The sequence below is a fragment of the Schistocerca gregaria genome, chromosome 8 (assembly GCF_023897955.1).
Source record: "Schistocerca gregaria isolate iqSchGreg1 chromosome 8, iqSchGreg1.2, whole genome shotgun sequence".
Classification (NCBI taxonomy): Eukaryota; Metazoa; Arthropoda; class Insecta; order Orthoptera; family Acrididae; genus Schistocerca; species Schistocerca gregaria.
The window spans coordinates 279,276,938-279,296,188 of NC_064927.1; the positions used below are offsets into that span (position 1 = coordinate 279,276,938).

The window sequence follows — 19,251 nt, forward strand, 5'->3', positions numbered from 1 at the left end:
GCATTCAAGAACTGTCGTAGGGAAGGTGAATAGTCAACTTCAGTTTATTGGGGAAATTTAGCAAAGAGCAGTTCACCTGGTGTGGAGACTGCCTATAGGATGCTGGTGCCACCTATTCTTGAGTACTGCTTGAGTGTGGGATATGTAGCACGTCAGATTGAAGGAAGACATCAAAGCAATTCAGAGGCAGGCTGCTAGATTTGTTGATATTGAAAGACCGTCTGTTAGAAACAAGCTTACCCATAATCAAGTTTTTTGACCACCACTGGGTTCAGCAGCAGCTCTGCAACATTTTCCTGAGTTTTTGAAGTCAGGACAAATCACAGAACAGACTCCCACCACCAGCCAGAACAGACTGTCAGATTGGGAGGGGGGAGGGTGGGGGTGGGGGTGGGGGGGAGACCTGGCACCAAAGAGCCAACTCCAACGACTGCCATCGTGTGACCAGTGTTTTATTGACCCCCCCACCGCCAATTATCAGTGTCATTATTGAAGTGTAAAACATAAAACATGTGGAAAGTCACTGCTCAAAATGTCAGTTGACTACAACAGGGGCAATCCACCGGAAGGAGAAACAGTGACCAGAGATGAACCTTATCTGCACAAGGCATATTTCAAATCAGTGTTCCATGCAACCATCAACAGTATCTCCCTGACGATCTACAACAATGATGTGCCACTCAAATTGCAAATAGGTGCAGTCTCCTCTGCCACCATCATTGACTGGCAGTCCTACGAGCAGGTAGGCACCTCAGCCCTCCAACCCATGGACTTCCAGACAAGGACTTATAGCAATGGCATTGTGTGGTTTTTGCGGCAATTTACTGCAAAGGCACAGTATGGCACCCACATTATTGGCAGCTGATCCTTGCTGTGAACACTTCGGGAGTGGTAAGCTTACTGGGAATGGATCTCTTCAACACACTGGGACTAGAGCCACATGACTCTACATCCATTGTCCATTCCCTCAGTATTTCCAATTTCCTTGACGAATGTTTTGCAAAATGCAATTTAGTTTTTTCTCAACCAGGGTCAGGCATTACAGAGTTTGAAGCTCTATTCCATCTGCCATGCCAAAATTCTGTAAAGCAGGTAATACGTCTTTTGCCTTACAAGACAAGCTGCAACTTGAATTACAACAACTACAGGATGAGACAATCATTACCTCTATCTCAAATGGTCAGTGGGTCACATCTACAGCTACAGAAGAAAAACTGAACAGCACTCTATGCATATGAGGTGATTTCAAAAACACAATAGGCTTCCAGTCAGTTGTGGACTCATACCCAGTTCCCAATGTGGAGGTAATCTTGACCCACTTAGCGGGTGGAAGAACTGACCTCAAACATGCATATCTCCAGCTCCCCCTGGATGCTGAATCTTGGGAGAAACTAGTAATCAATACTTCATTAGGAGTTTCTCAGTACAACCACCTACCATTTGGAATGCCTAGTACCGCAACCATCTTTCAAAGATATCTCCAAAACTTACTTGGAAGTGCCAAATACAGCAAACTACCAAGACAACATTGTCACCACAGGCAAAACTGCTGGGGATCTAGCAAACAATTTAGAAACATTGTTTTCAGTACTCCAGAAAGCAAATCTTAAGTGCAATAAGGAAAAGTGTAGCTTCTTTGTAGAACAGGTCGAATACTTGGGGCACATCCACAGTGCTACAGGCATTCACCTCACCCCTCAATATGTGGAGGTATTCCAAAAATTGCCCTCACCGAAAGATATTGGTCAACTCAAATCAGTACTAGAACAATAGAACTATTACTGGAAATTCATACTACAGACAGCAGCAACAACAGAACCTCTTTGTATAACCTCCTCAGAAGAAAACATAAACTGGAACTCAACACCAGAATGTGACAGGCCTTTCGGAGAACTTCAGTAGGCCTCCCTCCGCCCCATGTGTCTTATGACCCATCACAACTCTTTGTTGTAACAGCAGATGCTTGCAACTATGGAGTGGGAGCAGTCTTATCCCACATCATCAACAGGGCGGGATGGCCCTTGTTTTCATTTCCAAAGCTCTGTCAACAGCTCAATGAAACAACAGCCAAACTGAAAAAGAAGCACTGGCCATCATCTTCAGCTTTAAAAAATTTCATTATTACACATATGATATAAAATTCACATTGCTGACAGATCGTAAGCCTTTTCAAGGCTTCAGTATCCATCCCCACTAAGGCAGCTCGCTGCCTAGAGCATCTGGCACTATTTTTGTATACATATAATTATGACATCCAATTCTGCTTCACAAGACAACAAGCTAGTGCCAATCTTCTGTCCTGTTTACCAGTAGGACAGGACCTAGAATTTTTTGAGAGTCCAAGAGCATGTTTCCATGTAGACAAGGCAAAAGAAGCAGTAGCCAGCCTCCCACTAGATGCAACAATGGTTGGCAGACACTCTGCAGGTGATCCAGTCGTCAAGGAACTCTTTTGTTTGGTCCAGCAGGGTAGCCTTCCATTCAAAGACACATCGCAAACCCGGAAGTCCAGGCATATGGGTACATGGACTTCCAATCTACCACAGCATACTACTCCTACAGGGTAGGAACCAGCATGCCAGTGTGGTTATTTCGACACCACTGACTGCAGCAATTGGTGCTGATCTTATTCCACAAGAGGCACTGGGAGGGAGGGAGTGAGGAAAGTTCCTTGCGAAAAGGTTGGCTCCTCTGCAGGTATACTGATGGCATCTTGATGCCACCATCACACACATGGTTTCTGCTTGCACTATATGCCAGAGCAAGCCAGCCACACCACCTTGCCGATCCTTCCAATGGCCAGACATTTCTACGCCTGTATTTTGCTGGAACATTTCTGAGCCACACCTGGTTCATAGCCATTGCTGCAAGTACAAATTTTCCTTATGAGTCCCACATATTGAACACCTTACCCTGTCAAACCATCCAGACCCTGCCAAAGTTTACGTCAATAGAGAGTTTCTCAGAAACCTTTGCAACTGATAATGTGCCACAATTCATTTCAGATGAATTTACTTCCACTTGTGAAAATGGCATACAGTTAATAGATACGCACATTTCCATATGGCCTCCAATGGCTTAGCACTCTCTGGATGAATCCTTGACTTGTTCCTGGTTTCATAACTTGCCACACCACAAGATGGAGCCACGCCAGCAGAAAAATTACATGGTTGCTTAAATACGTCACAGCATTCAATCATACATCTGCCAGTCTTCTTCTTCTTCTTCTTCTTCTTCTTCTTCTTCTTCTTCTTCTTCTTTTTTTTTAAGGTGGTGCCAACAGTGGCTTCCAGTAAAATTAACAAAACTCCCTGGCAGGCCCATGGCCGAAGTCACCCTGACAAACGGTATGGTCTGCCAGAAACATATAAACCAAATCGACCCTACAAAGACAAAAGTCCAAATGCAGAAGGATTAGCACTTGTTATTTTTCCAAAGAGGGAGACCCACCACTGCCGATCTCCTGTATCCAACTGAATGCTGTATTTCCCTACATACTCTTTCCCACACCTCTTCCTTATACTATCTTGTTAATTTCTTAGCAACTCCTACTTTTCAAACTTCATTATGTACATCTTTCATTTGTTTTATGAAGCATATCCACATTCTTCGAGATGCAAAATCTGAGTGTTCAGACAGACAACAGAAATTTATCAACCTTCCACCAATCCTTCCATCATACTTTTAAGCTTGAAAGTGTCAAATAATGCATGCATGCCATAGATATATCAATAAGAGGGATGGAGGAAAAGGATTGGTGAAGCTTAGGAAAAGGGGTAGAGTTTGGAAAAGTCACCAAGAACCCCATGTCAGGGGAGAATTACTGGGAATGAGTAGGAAAGACTAATTGTTGGGTGCTGCAATGGATGAGATTTGAAAACCTGAGAGCATAAAGGTAGAAGATAGGGTAACAAGCAAGACAGATATAACTGTTAAAATATAGTGCATGAGTTAATGAGAGTGAAAAGCCAAGTGCACTGTTTGTGTTAGAGATGGGAGGGGGCCAGTGAAAAATAGACATGTCAGAAAATGCAAAATGAAGAAAACTAAAAAGGAGTAAAGAAAGGAACAATTACGGTCAAGAACTGCTGAGACCAAAGAAATTAATATAAATTACAGCCAAGTGGGTGGTGAGAACCCAGGACAAGTTGTAGTGCCAGTTCCCACCAGTGGAGTTTTGAGAAACTGGTGTCTAGAGGAAGAATCCATATGACACATGTGGTGAAACAGCCACTGAGGTCATGACTGTCATGTTGTAAGAGCATGCTCAGCAACAGAATATTGTATGTTGCCAGTATATAATCTCTGCCTATGCCCATTTATCCTAACTGATAACTTTGATGTCATTGCAATGTAAACATCCCAAAAGTGTTTATTTAACAGTCGGTGTATGACGTGTCATTTCACAGGTGGTTCTCCCTTTAATAGTATGTATCTTGCCAGTTTATGTATGGTATAGGTGGTGGTATGAGGGTGCAGAGGGCAAGTCTTGCACTGTGAATTCTCTACTGCCAAAGTGGAAATACACTGGATTTGAGGAAATGTATTGTTTTGTTGCTGTTTGCCTTCTAATGGAGAAAGTTAAGAAGTTAAAATTAAGTGGTTATTGGTCCAGAAACACACTTTTGAACACACCACTTTTCAGTAAAATTATGTCCCGAGACCGTTTTTGTCTACTTCTGAGAATGTTGCACTTCAGTGATACCTCTGCGAGTACTGGAGGCGACAGTCTATTTAAAATTAAGATGGTTGTTGACAAAGTTCGTAAGATGTTTCGTATTTCATTTTGCCCACATCACAAGCCTTGTATAGATGAAAGTCTCTTGCTGTTCAAAGGACGATTATCTTTTAAGCAATTTATTCCAACCAAGCGAAGTAGATTCGGAATAAAGACATTTGTACTGTGTGACTGTCAGAGTGGGTATATTTTAGATTTTATTGTATATACAGGCACAACAACAGAAATTGGGTTCCACAATTTGGAAAATAGTGGCGACGTAGTGCCAACTCTTATGGGACCATATTTGGAACAGCGTCATATTCTATAATTCGATAACTGGTACTGCAGCCCGGATCTGTTCCTCTGGCTTCACGACTGTGGAGCAGCCGCATGTGACACTGTTCGTAAGAACAGGCACAACATGCCAAAACTGCACTAGAAATTAAAACGAGGAGAAACTGAGTTTAGGTCCACTGACAAGGTCCTTGCTATCAAGTGGTGCGATAAGAGAGAGGTGTACATGTTGACCCCAAGCCACACAACACAAATGGTTGAAACAGAGAAGACTGACAGAAGTACTGGTGAAAAAATAAAGGCACTGCAATGTATTGTAGATTACAATTTGTGTATGGGTGCATTTGACCATTGTGACATGTTACTCAGCTCAGTGGGGGGATCAGTGCACAAGACTGTGAGATGATATAAGAAATATTTTTTTCATATTCTGGATTTGTGCTTTCAAAATGCTCATGCTCTCCACCTGTTGGTAACAGGGTGGAAAATGGCACTTGCAGAGTTTCACCTTTCTCTTGTAAGGGAGATTGTAAGAAAATATGCTACAGAATGGAGAAAAGTTGGTAGAGGAAGGCACTACAATGACGAGAATCCTCTGCGATTCACAGGGAGACATTTTCTGTTATTGTGAGTGAACATTCGTGGAAAAGTACGCTAATGTGCAGATGCGTGGTTCGCATGAAACAGAAAGTGTGCCAGGAAACCAGATACCAATACAAAGCTTGCAACGTTCCATTACCTGTTGCACCCTGCTTTGAGACTTATCATACAAAGTAGCATTACTAATCATTGAGAACTAAATCTCAGAAAATTTATTGACGCTTCTGAATGAATTACTAAAAAAAGGTAAAAATGTAAAAAAAAGAAATCTATTTTTAACTTCGCCACTGTTGGTCCAAAGCCCAGATCGAAAAGAAGAATGGGAAATAGATGCAACAGGTGTAAAATTATTCAAACGAAGCCTAACTCCTTCAATGTAGCACTTTAAAGGCAAGTGAATGGATTGGTGATTGAGATGGCGCAATATCTATACTGTGGCAAATGTAATTACGCTGAGTACATTGCTCCAGTGAAACAAAACCCATACATCAATCTGTGTATGATACATTTAAATTATTAACACATAACATATATTATTTTATCCTTAGTAGTACAAACATAGATCACACTTGGTCTACTTGTACAAAACATGTTCTCCACAAATGATTTAAACGCCTTTGATCAACGAGAAACAACGTACCAAAGTTAGAACTCATTTTCTCTGTGTGATTTTACCTGCTACTTTGCCTCTGTTGTCAGCTAATATTGAAAATTAAACTCATTGTTCTGGAGAGGGGGGGCTTAAAATATGTTGTTCGAATGAGACTGGCTTTGAAGCATTAATAGAAAACGGTATTTCAAACAGAAGTATCGAATACACCCTGCTTTCATCTTTTCTTAAAAATCTATATCTTTTCAATTTATTTGTAGATTATTGGAAAATAGTAAGTGTGTAAAAATTTTTATTCCTTATCATTGTGCAGTCAATCTATTGCACTCTAAATTTCATTTTCATCATGCCTTCACACTACTAGACATGCTAACCCAAAGTTTACATTGTTTTCGGGCCTGATTTTCATGTCCAACTTTCATTCCAGATGTGCAGCTTGGTATGTTTTATGGAGCTTAGTTTTTTAGCAAAATCAGAATGAAAATACAGCATTTTTGACATTTTTACAAAATCGTCAATTTTGTGCTTAATCCATTCAATAGTGAAAAGTGCTATGGAAATGAAACTTTATATTTAAGAACCTTGTGTTGTTAGGTTACTACATGCCAAGTTTCATGTTCGTCACAGCATTAGTTCAGGAGATGCAAGAAGCCAAACTCTGAAATTTTTTTGGGTGCCTATTTTTTTGGCAAATTTACCTACAATTTTCTAGCTCAATATGTCTCGTAAAACTCTTTTCAATGTTATCCTTTAGAGTACGCATAAAGTTGTACAAGATGGCCAAATTTTATTTTTTTATAAAAACTATTGCGCGAGATATTACAGCTCAAATTCGCCAAAAATTCACCCTGGCTCTGCTCGAGTCGTATTCAGCTGAGAAATATTCAGCACAGGGCAGGTAGAGCAGCGCGGGCCAATTCGGTCCCAGTGGCAGCTCCGAGAGACAGGCATACAGCGCAGGTAAGATGGATTACGCCACAGGCCACAGCGTCTAAGAGAGCTGAAACTACACTGTACACTCTCTGAGACTGCAGACGTGTGTGCAAGTTGCATTTGTGTGTGTGTGTGTGTCTATTTACTGCTGACAAAGGCCTATTTGGCCAAAAGCTTTAATTGCGTGAATCTTTTAGTTGTGGCTATCGCAACTCAGCATCTCCTCTATATGGTGACTAGCAATTTTCCTCCTCTGGTATTGTTACATTCCATCCCGGATTTTCCATTGTTTAACCACTTCTGTCAGGATGTCTGTCCTATATTAAGCATTGCATGCATCCTCCAGGCCAGGTTTCTGCCCTATTCTGCTGCATTACCCATGCCACTTCATCTGCCTCCACTGCCATATCCGCTGACAGGGATACTGAATTTGTGCTCCTGAAACAGGCACATAGGAATGAAAATGACCAGGTTTGTGCCACCACGGCATCCAGTGCAGAACTGGAGATGGTGCTGAAGAACCTGGCAGCAGACTGACCACTGAAGGAAGCAATGCTGATGCTGGTGGCACTATTAGAAGGGCGAAAGGGCACGGAGGCTGCCATGACAGCAGGTCCACTGGTGGCAGCAGGCGCAAGGCTGCCTCCAATGGCAATTTTGGAGGAGGGGGCAGAGGGAGTAGAAGATGGAAACAAAAGGAAGGTGGGTCAAATTGCATGGGCTCCACACTGGCAGGCACAGACACGTGCCTCACTTGGGCCTACAGCTGCAGGCAAGGGGAGGATGCCAGATGGAATGAAGGGGGTAACAACGGAGAGGTACACCCCTGCAAATGGGAACCTGACCCTGGAACATCATCGTGACAAACCCTGCTGCTCAGATGACCCCAGAAAATAGAAGTGGTGATGAACCAACAGGGTATGAGTGCAACTGACCTGGATGATGTACCAGCTGCTCCCTACTGAAATGCACTACAAACAACTGTAGACCCTTGTGGCTGGTCCACCATGACACATGGCAGCTGCTCTTGCTGGTGACTGAAGGACCAGGCCCAAATAACAGCCTTGGAAGGAAAATGCTGCACGTCATGATGGTCAGTGACATGTGACTCACCGCGCAACAATTCCACGAGACTCCTTGGCTGGTACTCATTCAAACATTCCACCAGATTGCACCCACCAACCAGCATCACCTAGTATGTAGCCATATAACTTGACAATTCATGGTTGCACACAAAAACTTCTTGAATATATGCACAAAGCACAGCACATCTGAGCTAGAAGCCAGGGTGGTAATTGTTAGATGCTGGAAACTACTGCATATCCAAAAGTCTTCAAACTCCTGTGACATGATTGACAACCATTATCAGATATGAGGGTCGTAGGAGATCCCTCACTGGCAAAATTAACTGACTTGTGAACAATGTGGAGGATAGGTTGACTATGTAAAGAAAATTGGACAATGCATCAACCATCAACAACCACATGCTGACCAAAATGGACCAGCGAAATGGGCGTGCAACCAACCCCAAGTGAGCTGCGGGGCCAGCCACAGAGAGAACTCGTGCAACCTGGTTCTGTGCAAAGGCCCCTCAAGTCCACACCAGATATTCTATGTCACACTCAACCACCAGCCAGCAAGACCATGTCAATGCCTTCATATGAGTCATACTCCAGTGCAACACATGCAGCACCTTTAGTGTGCAAGGAACCAGCACCGGCGGGGACGACCACGTGACAGTATTGCTCCTCCATGGAAAGCATGAGGACCCAGTTGACACCAATTAGCCTAGCATGTAAGAGGAAAAAAATACGCCACACCGGGTCTGCACCTGGAGAGGTGTGCTTTGGCCTACCAAACTGGATAGCCAAAACAATCTTCTGGCAGCTTGGAACGACAGCAATAACAAAGAAACAGTTTGTGGTCTTTGACAAGGAGGAACTGAGGAGAAACTTTACCCCATACAGGGAAACATGAAGCTTCTTAACTCTGAAAATAGTAGCTAGCGTCTCCTTCCCCACCTGTGAATAATTAATATTGTACAGCAGAAAGCGCCTTCGGTGAGTAAGCGATGGGTTGTTCGGTGCTGTATACATTCCAATGGACAGGATAGCACCAATGCCACGTTGGAATGTGCCACTAGCCAGGTTTAAAAGTTTACTCAGCATAAAAGAAGTCGAATAGCGAGCTGAGCAAAAACACTGCTTGAGGACCGATAAGCCCATTGACATTCACAGATCAGACAAACTTAAAACCTTTCTGGTAAAGCTGGTTAAGAGGCTGGCAGATATGTGTGGCCCAGGGAATGACCAGACCATAATACAAAATCTTGTGCAAAAAGGACTAGAGCGTGTAATCTCCCCCTCCTTAATAACTACAGCTGTTGTCCACAATAAGCAAAGTCTTTTCTGAAAAATTTGAGAGGAGTGAAGGTTACAATACACTTTCTAGTTTACTTAGCTTTTCGTGTATAGTTGGCTCCAGTTTGTCTGTCTGGGGTTCTGATTCTTGAAGTTTAAATTCTCACATTTTAGGTCCTCATGGTTGAACTGATCTAAATAAATTTGAAGATTGTTGTTGCAGAATTTTTTGTTGTTACATTAATATATTTTGTCCTATTGTTGTGTGTCATACAATCTTTTGAATTTTCGCATTAAGAAGCCAAAATTACATTGTTTGCCCAAATTATAAAAATACATCCGATCAAATCAAATGATGCTTACTACTCTCACTCTGCAGTAATAACCATATTCCAAAGGATTTACAATTTTTCTTGACCAATGAATTTCTATTAATTTCAATTATTATTTCATAAATGAATCCAGAAATAAACATAGTAAACAGTACTAGATTGCTTAATTAATAACAGAATTTTTAAGTGTGCCAGATAATTCATAATTTAAAATGTTTCTAAAAAATATTTTAACAGTAGATTCAGAGCTAGTACGTATCAATTGTAACATCAAAAATAAATTAATTCCTTTTCATAAATTTTAGCTTGAAACATAACATATTATGTATAAAATCGTATGAAAGTTTTCAGAAAAACAGCTGAGATATGAAAAAACAGCTGAGATAATATTAACCTTTCCAAAATTCAAAACATAATACTGGCATCGACAACTACTGATGAGCAAAAGTTATGTTAGAGAAGAATGTCCCATTACAAAGGTCTTCAAGTCCTTTGGTGCTGGAAAGTTGACAATGGCTTTCACGTCATCATCTGTAGGGACAAGCCATCACTATCAAGCACATGACCCAAAAAATGCACCTTTGGTGAGAAAAACTGCGCTTTTCCAGCTTGCAATGAAAGCTATTCTCCAGAAGGCATTGCAAAACCATCTGAAGGTTTCATAAATGCTCCTCTCGAGTGAGGCCCATTAACCAGATATGTCAACAAGGTAATTGACACAACAGCCGATGTCCTGAATCAACTGCTCCAAATACCATTGATAAATCCCAGGTGCAGACAATATTTCAAAAGGCAAACAATTAAGCTGGTTAAGCCCAAAGGGGGTGTTGAGGGCCAAGAAAGTCCAAAAAATGGTGTTCAACAGCAACTGCAGGTACATACTGACAAGTCGATGTGTGAAAAACTCTGCACCCCCCCCCCCCCCCCCCCCACCCCTCCAATGACTACCAACTCCGCCTGCTGTGGAATAGGATATGAATCCGTGACCAAATGTGTGAAAAACACTGCCCCCTTCCACAGTGACTTCACCAACAACTCCACCTGCTGTAAAACTGGATATGAATCCATGGCACACTGCACTGAACATCAGTTTAAAATCACTGCAAAGGTGCTTGGCGCCACTGGGATTCTGAATCACCACCAAAGTGGTGATCCACAGGGGTGACAAAATTTAAGTACTAGCAACGACTTAAGAGAAACATGTCCCTCTAAGTTTTCTGCCTGGCCAATGAATACTCAAACAGCAGGCTGTGTGATAAGAGTAAGTAGTCCAGATCATGAAAAGGAATGGATTGAGAAGACAAATCCACTCTGTCAATGGTCTGGAAACCACAAACAGAAAAGGTGTCTAGACCAAAAACATATTGTACCAACAGTGAAGTGACCATTAACAATATAAGTTGTCATTCCACTTTGTTACAACACATGGAACTGTGGAAGAGCCCTTGCAACTCTAGGTACCCCAAGAGTCTGTGCATATCCAAATTAATGAGGCTGACTGTCATTCTCGAATCAACTTGAAACATGACCAGTTGCCAATCCATTACCAACATAAGTAAGATATGCACAGATAGTCCAGAATCCAGTAAAAACTAAGGGGCATTCAATGACTGACTCACAGTCCACTGACCCACAAACAGTTGCCATATGGCCTGTCCGAAGGCATACCCCACACATGGCCTCTGTGTGTACAAGCAATCTCTGTGAACATGCAACAATTTACAATCGAGGAAGGGCCACTGGCTCAGCCAACAAGCAGAAGGAGAATGACTCCAAGGACCTGAAAACCACCACAGTGGAAATTAATTATGCTGCAACCGACACAAACTCACCGAGTGCAATGTGGGCAAATGCCACTGCATTGAAATCGTCAACAGTATTGCAACTCAACAAGAGGTGAGACCACATGATGTACACATGGCACATCAAGGGCTTTCTACCATGCACACCTAATTAAGACGTCTGACAACTATCAGAAAGGATGTCCCTAGCCTCTACTGATAGCTCATGTGATTCTACAATCTGGGCAATGATTAATGATGGGTCACACAAAATCAATACTACAGTCTGAACCTCAGGATCAAGCACTAACTGGAGAATCACATCCTGAATTAACAAGTCTGTATAAGAGGTAGCACATTTGGGACACTCAAAACGACACTTGCACAAGAGGCCCTGCAAATTGGCAATCCAGTCTGCATACGACTGCTCAGGAAAACTGTGGTGCTGGTTAAACTTCAACTGTGCCACCAACACATGGGTTTGGTACCCAAAATACTGTGCCAGTGAGTGACAAAGCTCATCAAAAGGGAGTTGCTTACACTCAGTGGAGGGCTTGAAATTTTGAACAACTTCATGTAAACCTGTGCTGTTGGACAACAATAAAGCACCCTTATCAACAAGACTGATGACACATTTTACCTGGCAGGGCAGCAAGAACTGGCACATGTAATTCTCTCACCTTTCTGTAGGCTCATCGAAACCAGCATATGTCATCAGGGGTGGGGAAGAAAACTGCACAACAGGTACCTGTCCCGCCACCAGTGGGACAAGGATGTGAAACAAATCTGCATTCTGGTTCAACAGTGCTTGCATCTGCTCATGCTGCTGCTGCTGTTCCTTCTGTAAGTACAACTATTCCTGTCAGTACTATAGAAATACCAGGTCCATGGTAGCCCAAATAACACCAGGTAAATGGAAACAAAAAATAGGGGCATCACAAATGTAAGACTGTCCTTCATCACCACTTTAGTATCTCCATGGGTGTGAAAGTGCCACTACACAACACTTTTGGTAAGTGCACTTCACAGGTCAATGGCGGCTTGATAATAACTGAGGATCAGAAGTCAGTGAAAGGAAATGAAATGCACCATGCAAGACAATCTACTGGAAGCAGAGAATCAGAACCCACATAGAGACATGCTAGGGAAGAGACTCAGCATGTGGCTAGTGCAGATGGTTTATGACCAAGCACTCAGCAACAACAGTCAGCACTAAGCACCAAGGCCACATCCGTGGTGGTTGAAGTCAGCTTAAGCACTGGCCCACTTAACTTAATGCTACACCTGGGTAAAATTTCTGTCAGCAGCTCTGTCCTTACCATGCATCACTGCACAACCCGTGGCTGGTTTCTGCACTACTCTGCAGCACTACCATGTCAGCTCATCTGCTTCCAGTGCAATGTCTGCTGGCAGGAATACTAAAGCTACCAATAATCATTTTTCTCATGCCCCATCCATGAGTTAAACAGAAAAATAAATAAGTGACAACAGTACATGAAGCACCTTCTGCCAGTCACCATGCCTTGTGCAGTAAACATAAAGGTTTTCATCATATACTCCAAATACCAAATGCATACTGAATTTGTTATGCAATCATTATGCAGCATGTTATTGGAAATGGAAGCAAAAACATTAAGGGGAGAAGAAAAACTGTAGGTGATTATTATTATTATTATTATTATTATTATTTGTGAATGAGAGTGCCAAACAGCATTGTCATCTGTGCCTCAAACAAATTGCATACATTAGCCCCAAAATATAAAAGCAGACACATCAGATAGTTGAAGTAATTACTTACGTGAATCTAAAAAAACAGAAAAGGACTTTGAAAGAAGGCAGAGGGACCAAGATTATTCAACACTAGTCTGTCACAAAAATGACTGGTTTCTTTATAACCACACAGGCAGAACAGAAAAGGAATCAACAGTTTGGTGAAGAACTAAGAAAATGTTCGCCTTCCTTCCTTACCTCGAGATCGGTGAATGTTTTGCAACAGGATGGGCACTTGAAACTCGCACGACTTGTTGCGTCACGTTCCTCCGTCTCCATTTTCTTCCTCATGAGGTCTAGTTTGTACTTTACAACATTTACAAATGTCTGGAAACAGGATAAAAATTAACTAAAGTATGATACAGTGTTTTCCATTCTTAATATAACTCAATGTACTCTACAGTCAAATGTAAAGTTACAAACATACAATTTATTATTATTATTATTATTATTATTATTATTATTATTATTATGTTTGTATATCATTCTTAGCCATAGTTAGCAAGAACATAACTGATCACCTCCTTTATACGATATGTTTGAAGAAATCAATATACACTCTATGTACATTTTTGTTGCAGTGTTTGAGATTAGCTCTTGCACTGACAGACAACCAAAACAATTGCAGTTGTAGGTGTTTCCCTTGCATGAAAATAACAAAATTCAAAACAAAAAAATCTCTTTACAAGTCAGTTATTATCATATTTTTAAACTTGCACGTTCCTGTAAAAGAAACTAGCTGTTGGGGGTGAAGAGACAATGTCATACTCCTGAGAGTTATAGCCAGTAAATTTGTGAGCACATATATCGATACTTCTCATAAGGACACAACAGTTTATTTTAAAAGATTCATAAAAATATTCCACCCTAAGAAATTTTTCCCTTTTCCTTAAGCTTTCCTGTGGGATAACTCTGTCCTTACTTTACAGATCAAAGAAGGATTGTATTGTCAACTTCCCTTCAGCAATGCACTGTGCTTAAATGTAATAAAATTGGAAGGATGTCATTCCTGTCCCAAACTTTTCTATGTGTGTAATAGAGTACTTTCCTCATCTAGCTACAATAAATGAATTGTAAAATTATGGATGTTTGTTTCTTTCATCACTCAAACAGGAAAAAAATTTCTCCAGTGGATAACTGTTCCCTTCACAATAAAAAGTTACTTTAGAAAGGCAATCTTGTCAGCCCATGTCTCGATCAGAGAGAAATAATTATTCTTGGAAGAAAACACTTGAGATCACAGAGAACACAGTAAAAGAAGTAAAAGAACACAGAAGATGACATTTATCTAGAGTAATGGCTACCTTGCTAAGACCAAAAAGGGTATTTGTAATTCTTTCCCTCCCCCTGAGCAAGATGGCACAGTGCTTTAGATATTGATTTTTATTCACAAGAATTGGAGTAAACATCCCTGACAAGAGCATTTAGATTGATTATGGTGTTATTTGTTATAGGCACCATGCCAAGCATGTCTACGCAGTTCTGAGCTTGGCACCAGATGTTACAAGTACTAGCACCAGAGGTAGCCACAGATCAACCACGGCCATCAACCAATGGCTGCTCATGTATACTCCTCTTGTTCAGCAAAGGCAGTGCTGCTGTGTAAGTGTCAGAGGCCACCACAATCCTTCTGGATTGTGAACAATGCCAGCAAATGACTACAATATAATCGGCTAAGTTATAGAACAAGACTTTCTGAAATGCACTTGGTTTCTGATTGCATTTGTATTCAGTGACTCACTGAGTTATGTAAAAAATTTTTACATAAATGTTGTAGTGCCTCTCATTTCGGCTTTCTGCCTCTAGAATTCGTGCATCATTAAAGGATACAACAACATTGGCACAGGGGTCAGTCCTTTGCATGCACATTTTTGGAGGACTCAAGTCTTGTCAGGACAGCAATACTACGCTAGTGTATGTTTCTTGCAGACTCTCGGACAAACACTGTGCTTGCCTGTGGCATTGTTTTCATACTGAACCTGTTTGTGTGTTTCAGACCATTACAATGTGCAGCTTACTATTTTCATTGTTTTTTCTGTTACAGAGGCTGCTGTTTGCATATTCGTGTTTGTAACTTCTAATCGAGACATTCTTTACAACTCTAGTGTTTACAATGTCTTCTATTAGTGTCTTGGGCACTGTATCACGGCCAGTGTATCACAGGAAGTGTCATGCTATTCAATTGCAGGCCCAGCAAATCCAACACCTCTTAACACACATGATATTTCAAACTAAATTATTTATGATGATGTAAATAAAATAGAAAGAAACTTCTACATGGGAAAAGTATATTAAAAACAAAGATTCCAAGACTTACCAAGCGGGAAAGTGCCGGCAGACAGGCACAATGAACAGAACACACAAACACACACACACAGAATTACTAGCTTTCGCAACCGATGGTTGCTTCTTCAGGAAAGAGGGAAGGAGAGGGAAAGACGAAAGGATGTGGGTTTTAAGGGAGAGGGTAAGGAGTCATTCCAATCCCGGGAGCGGAAAGACTTCCCTTAGGGGGAAAAAAGGACAGGTGTACACTCGCACACACACACACACACACACACACACACACACACACATATCCATCCGCACATACACAGACACAAGCAGACATATTTAAACGCAAAGAGTAAGGGCAGAGATGTCAGTCGAGGCGGAAGTACAGAGGCAAAGAAGTTGTTGAAAGACAGGTGAGGTATGAGCGGCGGCAACTTGAAATTAGCGGAGGTTGAGGCCTGGCGGATATCGAGAAGAGAGGATATACTGAAGGGTGAGTTCCCATCTCCGGAGTTCGAATAGGTTGGTGTTGGTGGGAAGTATACAGATAACTCGGACGGTGTAACACTGTGCCAAGATGTGCTAGCCGTGCACCAAGGAATGTTTAGCCACAGGGTGATCCTCATTACCAACAAACACTGTTTGCCTGTGTCCATTCATGCGAATGGACAGTTTGTTGCTGGTCATTCCCACATAGAAAGCGTCACAGTGCAGGCAGGTCAGTTGGTAAATCACATGGGTGCTTTCACACGTGCCTCTCCCTTTGATCGTGTACACCTTCCGGGTTACAGGACTGGAGTAGGTGGTGGTGGGAGGGTGCATAGGACAGGTTTTACACCGGGGGTGGTTGCAAGGGTAGGAGCCAGAGGGCACAGCGGGACCCACCTCCTCTTCCTCAAAATCACCCTCTCCAAACCTTCCAGGAATTTCTCACTTCCAGCCTTGCCTCTCAATCTTTCTTGAAAAACCTTAATCCTACTCCCAACATCACCACAGCCGAAGCCCAGGCTATCCGTGATCTGAAAGCTGACCGATCCATCATAATTCTTCCGGCTGACAAGGGTTCCACGACCGTGGTACTTGATCGTCTGGAGTATGTGGCTGAGGGACTGCGTCAGCTTTCAGACGACTCTACATACAAAGTTTGCCAAGGTAATCCCATTCCTGATGTCCAGGCGGAGCTTCAAGGAATCCTCAGAACCTTAGGCCCCCTACAAAACCTTTCACCTGACTCCATCAAACTCCTGACCCCACCGACACCTCGCACTCCTACCTTCTACCTACTTCCTAAAATTCACAAACCCAAACATCCTGGCCGCCCCATTGTAGCTGGTTACCAAGCCCCCACAGAACGTATCTCTGCCTACATAGATCAACACCTTCAACCCATTACATGCAGTCTCCCATCCTTCATCAAAGACACCAACCACTTTCTCGAACGCCTGGAATCCGTACCCAGTCTGTTACCCCCGGAAACCATCCTTGTAACCATTGTCCAGGGCCTCGCTGCAATGGAGCACTTCCTTTCACGCCGATCACCTGCCACCCTGCCTAAAACCTCTTTCCTCGTCACCTTAGCCAGCTTCATCCTGACGCACAATTTCTTCACTTTTGAAGGCCAGACATACCAACAATTAAAGGGAACAGCCATGGGTACCAGGATGGCCCCCTCGTATGCCAACCTATTTATGGGTCGCTTAGAGGAAGCCTTCTTGGTTACCCAAGCCTGCCAACCCAAAGTTTGGTACAGATTTATTGATGACATCTTCATGATCTGGACTCACAGTGAAGAACAACTCCAGAATTTCCTCTCCAACCTCAACTCCTTTGGTTCCATCAGATTCACCTGGTCCTACTCCAAAACTTTCCTTGACGTTGACCTCCATCTGTCCAATGGCCAGCTTCACACATCCGTCCACATCAAACCCACCAACAAGCAACAGTACCTCCATTATGACAGCTGCCACCCATTCCATATCAAACGGTCCCTTCCCTACAGCCTAGGCCTTCGTGGCAAACGAATCTGCTCCAGTCCTGAATCCCTCGACCATTATACCAACAACCTGAAAACAGCTTTCACATCCCGCAACTACCTCCCGACCTGGTACAGAAGCAGATAACCAGAGCCACTTCCTCATCCCCTCAAACCCAGAACCTCTCACAGAAGAACCCCAAAAGTGTACCACTTGTGACAGGATACTTCCCAGGACTGGATCAGACTCTGAATGTGGCTCTCCAGCAGGGATACGACTTCCTAATATCCTGCCCCGAAATGAGATCCATCCTTCATGAAATCCTCCCCACTCTACCAAGAGTGTCTTTCCGTTGTCCACCTAACCTTCGTAACCTCTTGGTTCATCCCTATGAAATCCCCAAACCACCTTCCCTACCCTCTGGCTCCTACCCTTGCAACCGCCCCCGGTGTAAAACCTGTCCTATGCACCCTCCCACCACCACCTACTCCAGTCCTGTATCCCGGAAGGTGTACACGATCAAAGGGAGAGCCACGTGTGAAAGCACCCACGTGATTTACCAACTGACCTGCCTGCACTGTGACGCTTTCTATGTGGGAATGACCAGCAACAAACTGTCCATTCGCATGAATGGACACAGGCAGACAGTGTTTGTTGGTAATGAGGATCACACTGTGGTTAAACATGCCTTGGTGCACGGCCAGCACATCTTGGCACAATGTTACAGCGTCCGAGTTATCTGGATACTTCCCACCAACACCAAACTATCCGAACTCCGGAGATGGGAACTCGCCCTTCAGTATATCCTCTCTTCTCGATATCCGCCAGGCCTCAACCTCCGCTAATTTCAAGTTGCCGCCGCTCATACCTCACCTGTCTTTCAACAATTTCTTTGCCTCTGTACTTCCACCTCGACTGACATCTCTGCCCTTACTCTTTGCGTTTAAATATGTCTGCTTGTGTCTGTGTATGTGCGGATGGATATGTGTGTGTGTGTGTGTGTGTGTGTGTGTGTGTGTGCGAGTGTACACCTGTCCTTTTTTCCCCCTAAGGGAAGTCTTTCCGCTCCCGGGATTGGAATGACTCCTTACCCTCTCCCTTAAAACCCACATCCTTTCGTCTTTCCCTCTCCTTCCCTCTTTCCTGAAGAAGCAACCATCGGTTGTGAAAGCTAGTAATTCTGTGTGTGTGTTTGTGTGTTCTGTTCATTGTGCCTGTCTGCCGGCGCTTTCCCGCTTGGTAAGTCTTGGAATCTTTGTTTTTAAACTAATTTATTTGTATCACTTGCAACACCCCAAGCAGTACCACAATAGGTTCCACCAATAGGTACGACAGTTACAGGCATTGACACATAACAGGAAGGCTGGTTTGAAAACTGTGCTCGGCTTGATGTCCACTTCACTGCACATCACATTCAAAGTATGGACAGGAAACTACATTTTTTCACTACAGTAGGCATCACAGTTTATAGGCTGGCCTGTAAACTTTGTCCCACTGCCTGCACCAGAAGTACAGACTATGATCTCTTGATTGCTGTGTGCTACAGTAGGCATCACAGTTCACAGGCTTGTGTGTAAACTTTGTCCCACTACCCGCACCAAAAG

General features: G+C 42.9%; 1 protein-coding gene across 1 annotated transcript in view; it reads right to left on the reverse strand.

The window, feature by feature from the left end:
• LOC126284357 (general transcription factor IIE subunit 1) overlaps nt 1-19,251 on the reverse strand; it is a 96,729-nt gene that overhangs the window by 17,988 nt on the left and 59,490 nt on the right. Inside the window, exon 3 of the mRNA XM_049983224.1 lies at nt 13,599-13,727. Within this exon, the coding sequence (XP_049839181.1) occupies nt 13,599-13,727 (129 nt within the window). The remainder of the gene's footprint in view (nt 1-13,598; nt 13,728-19,251) is intronic.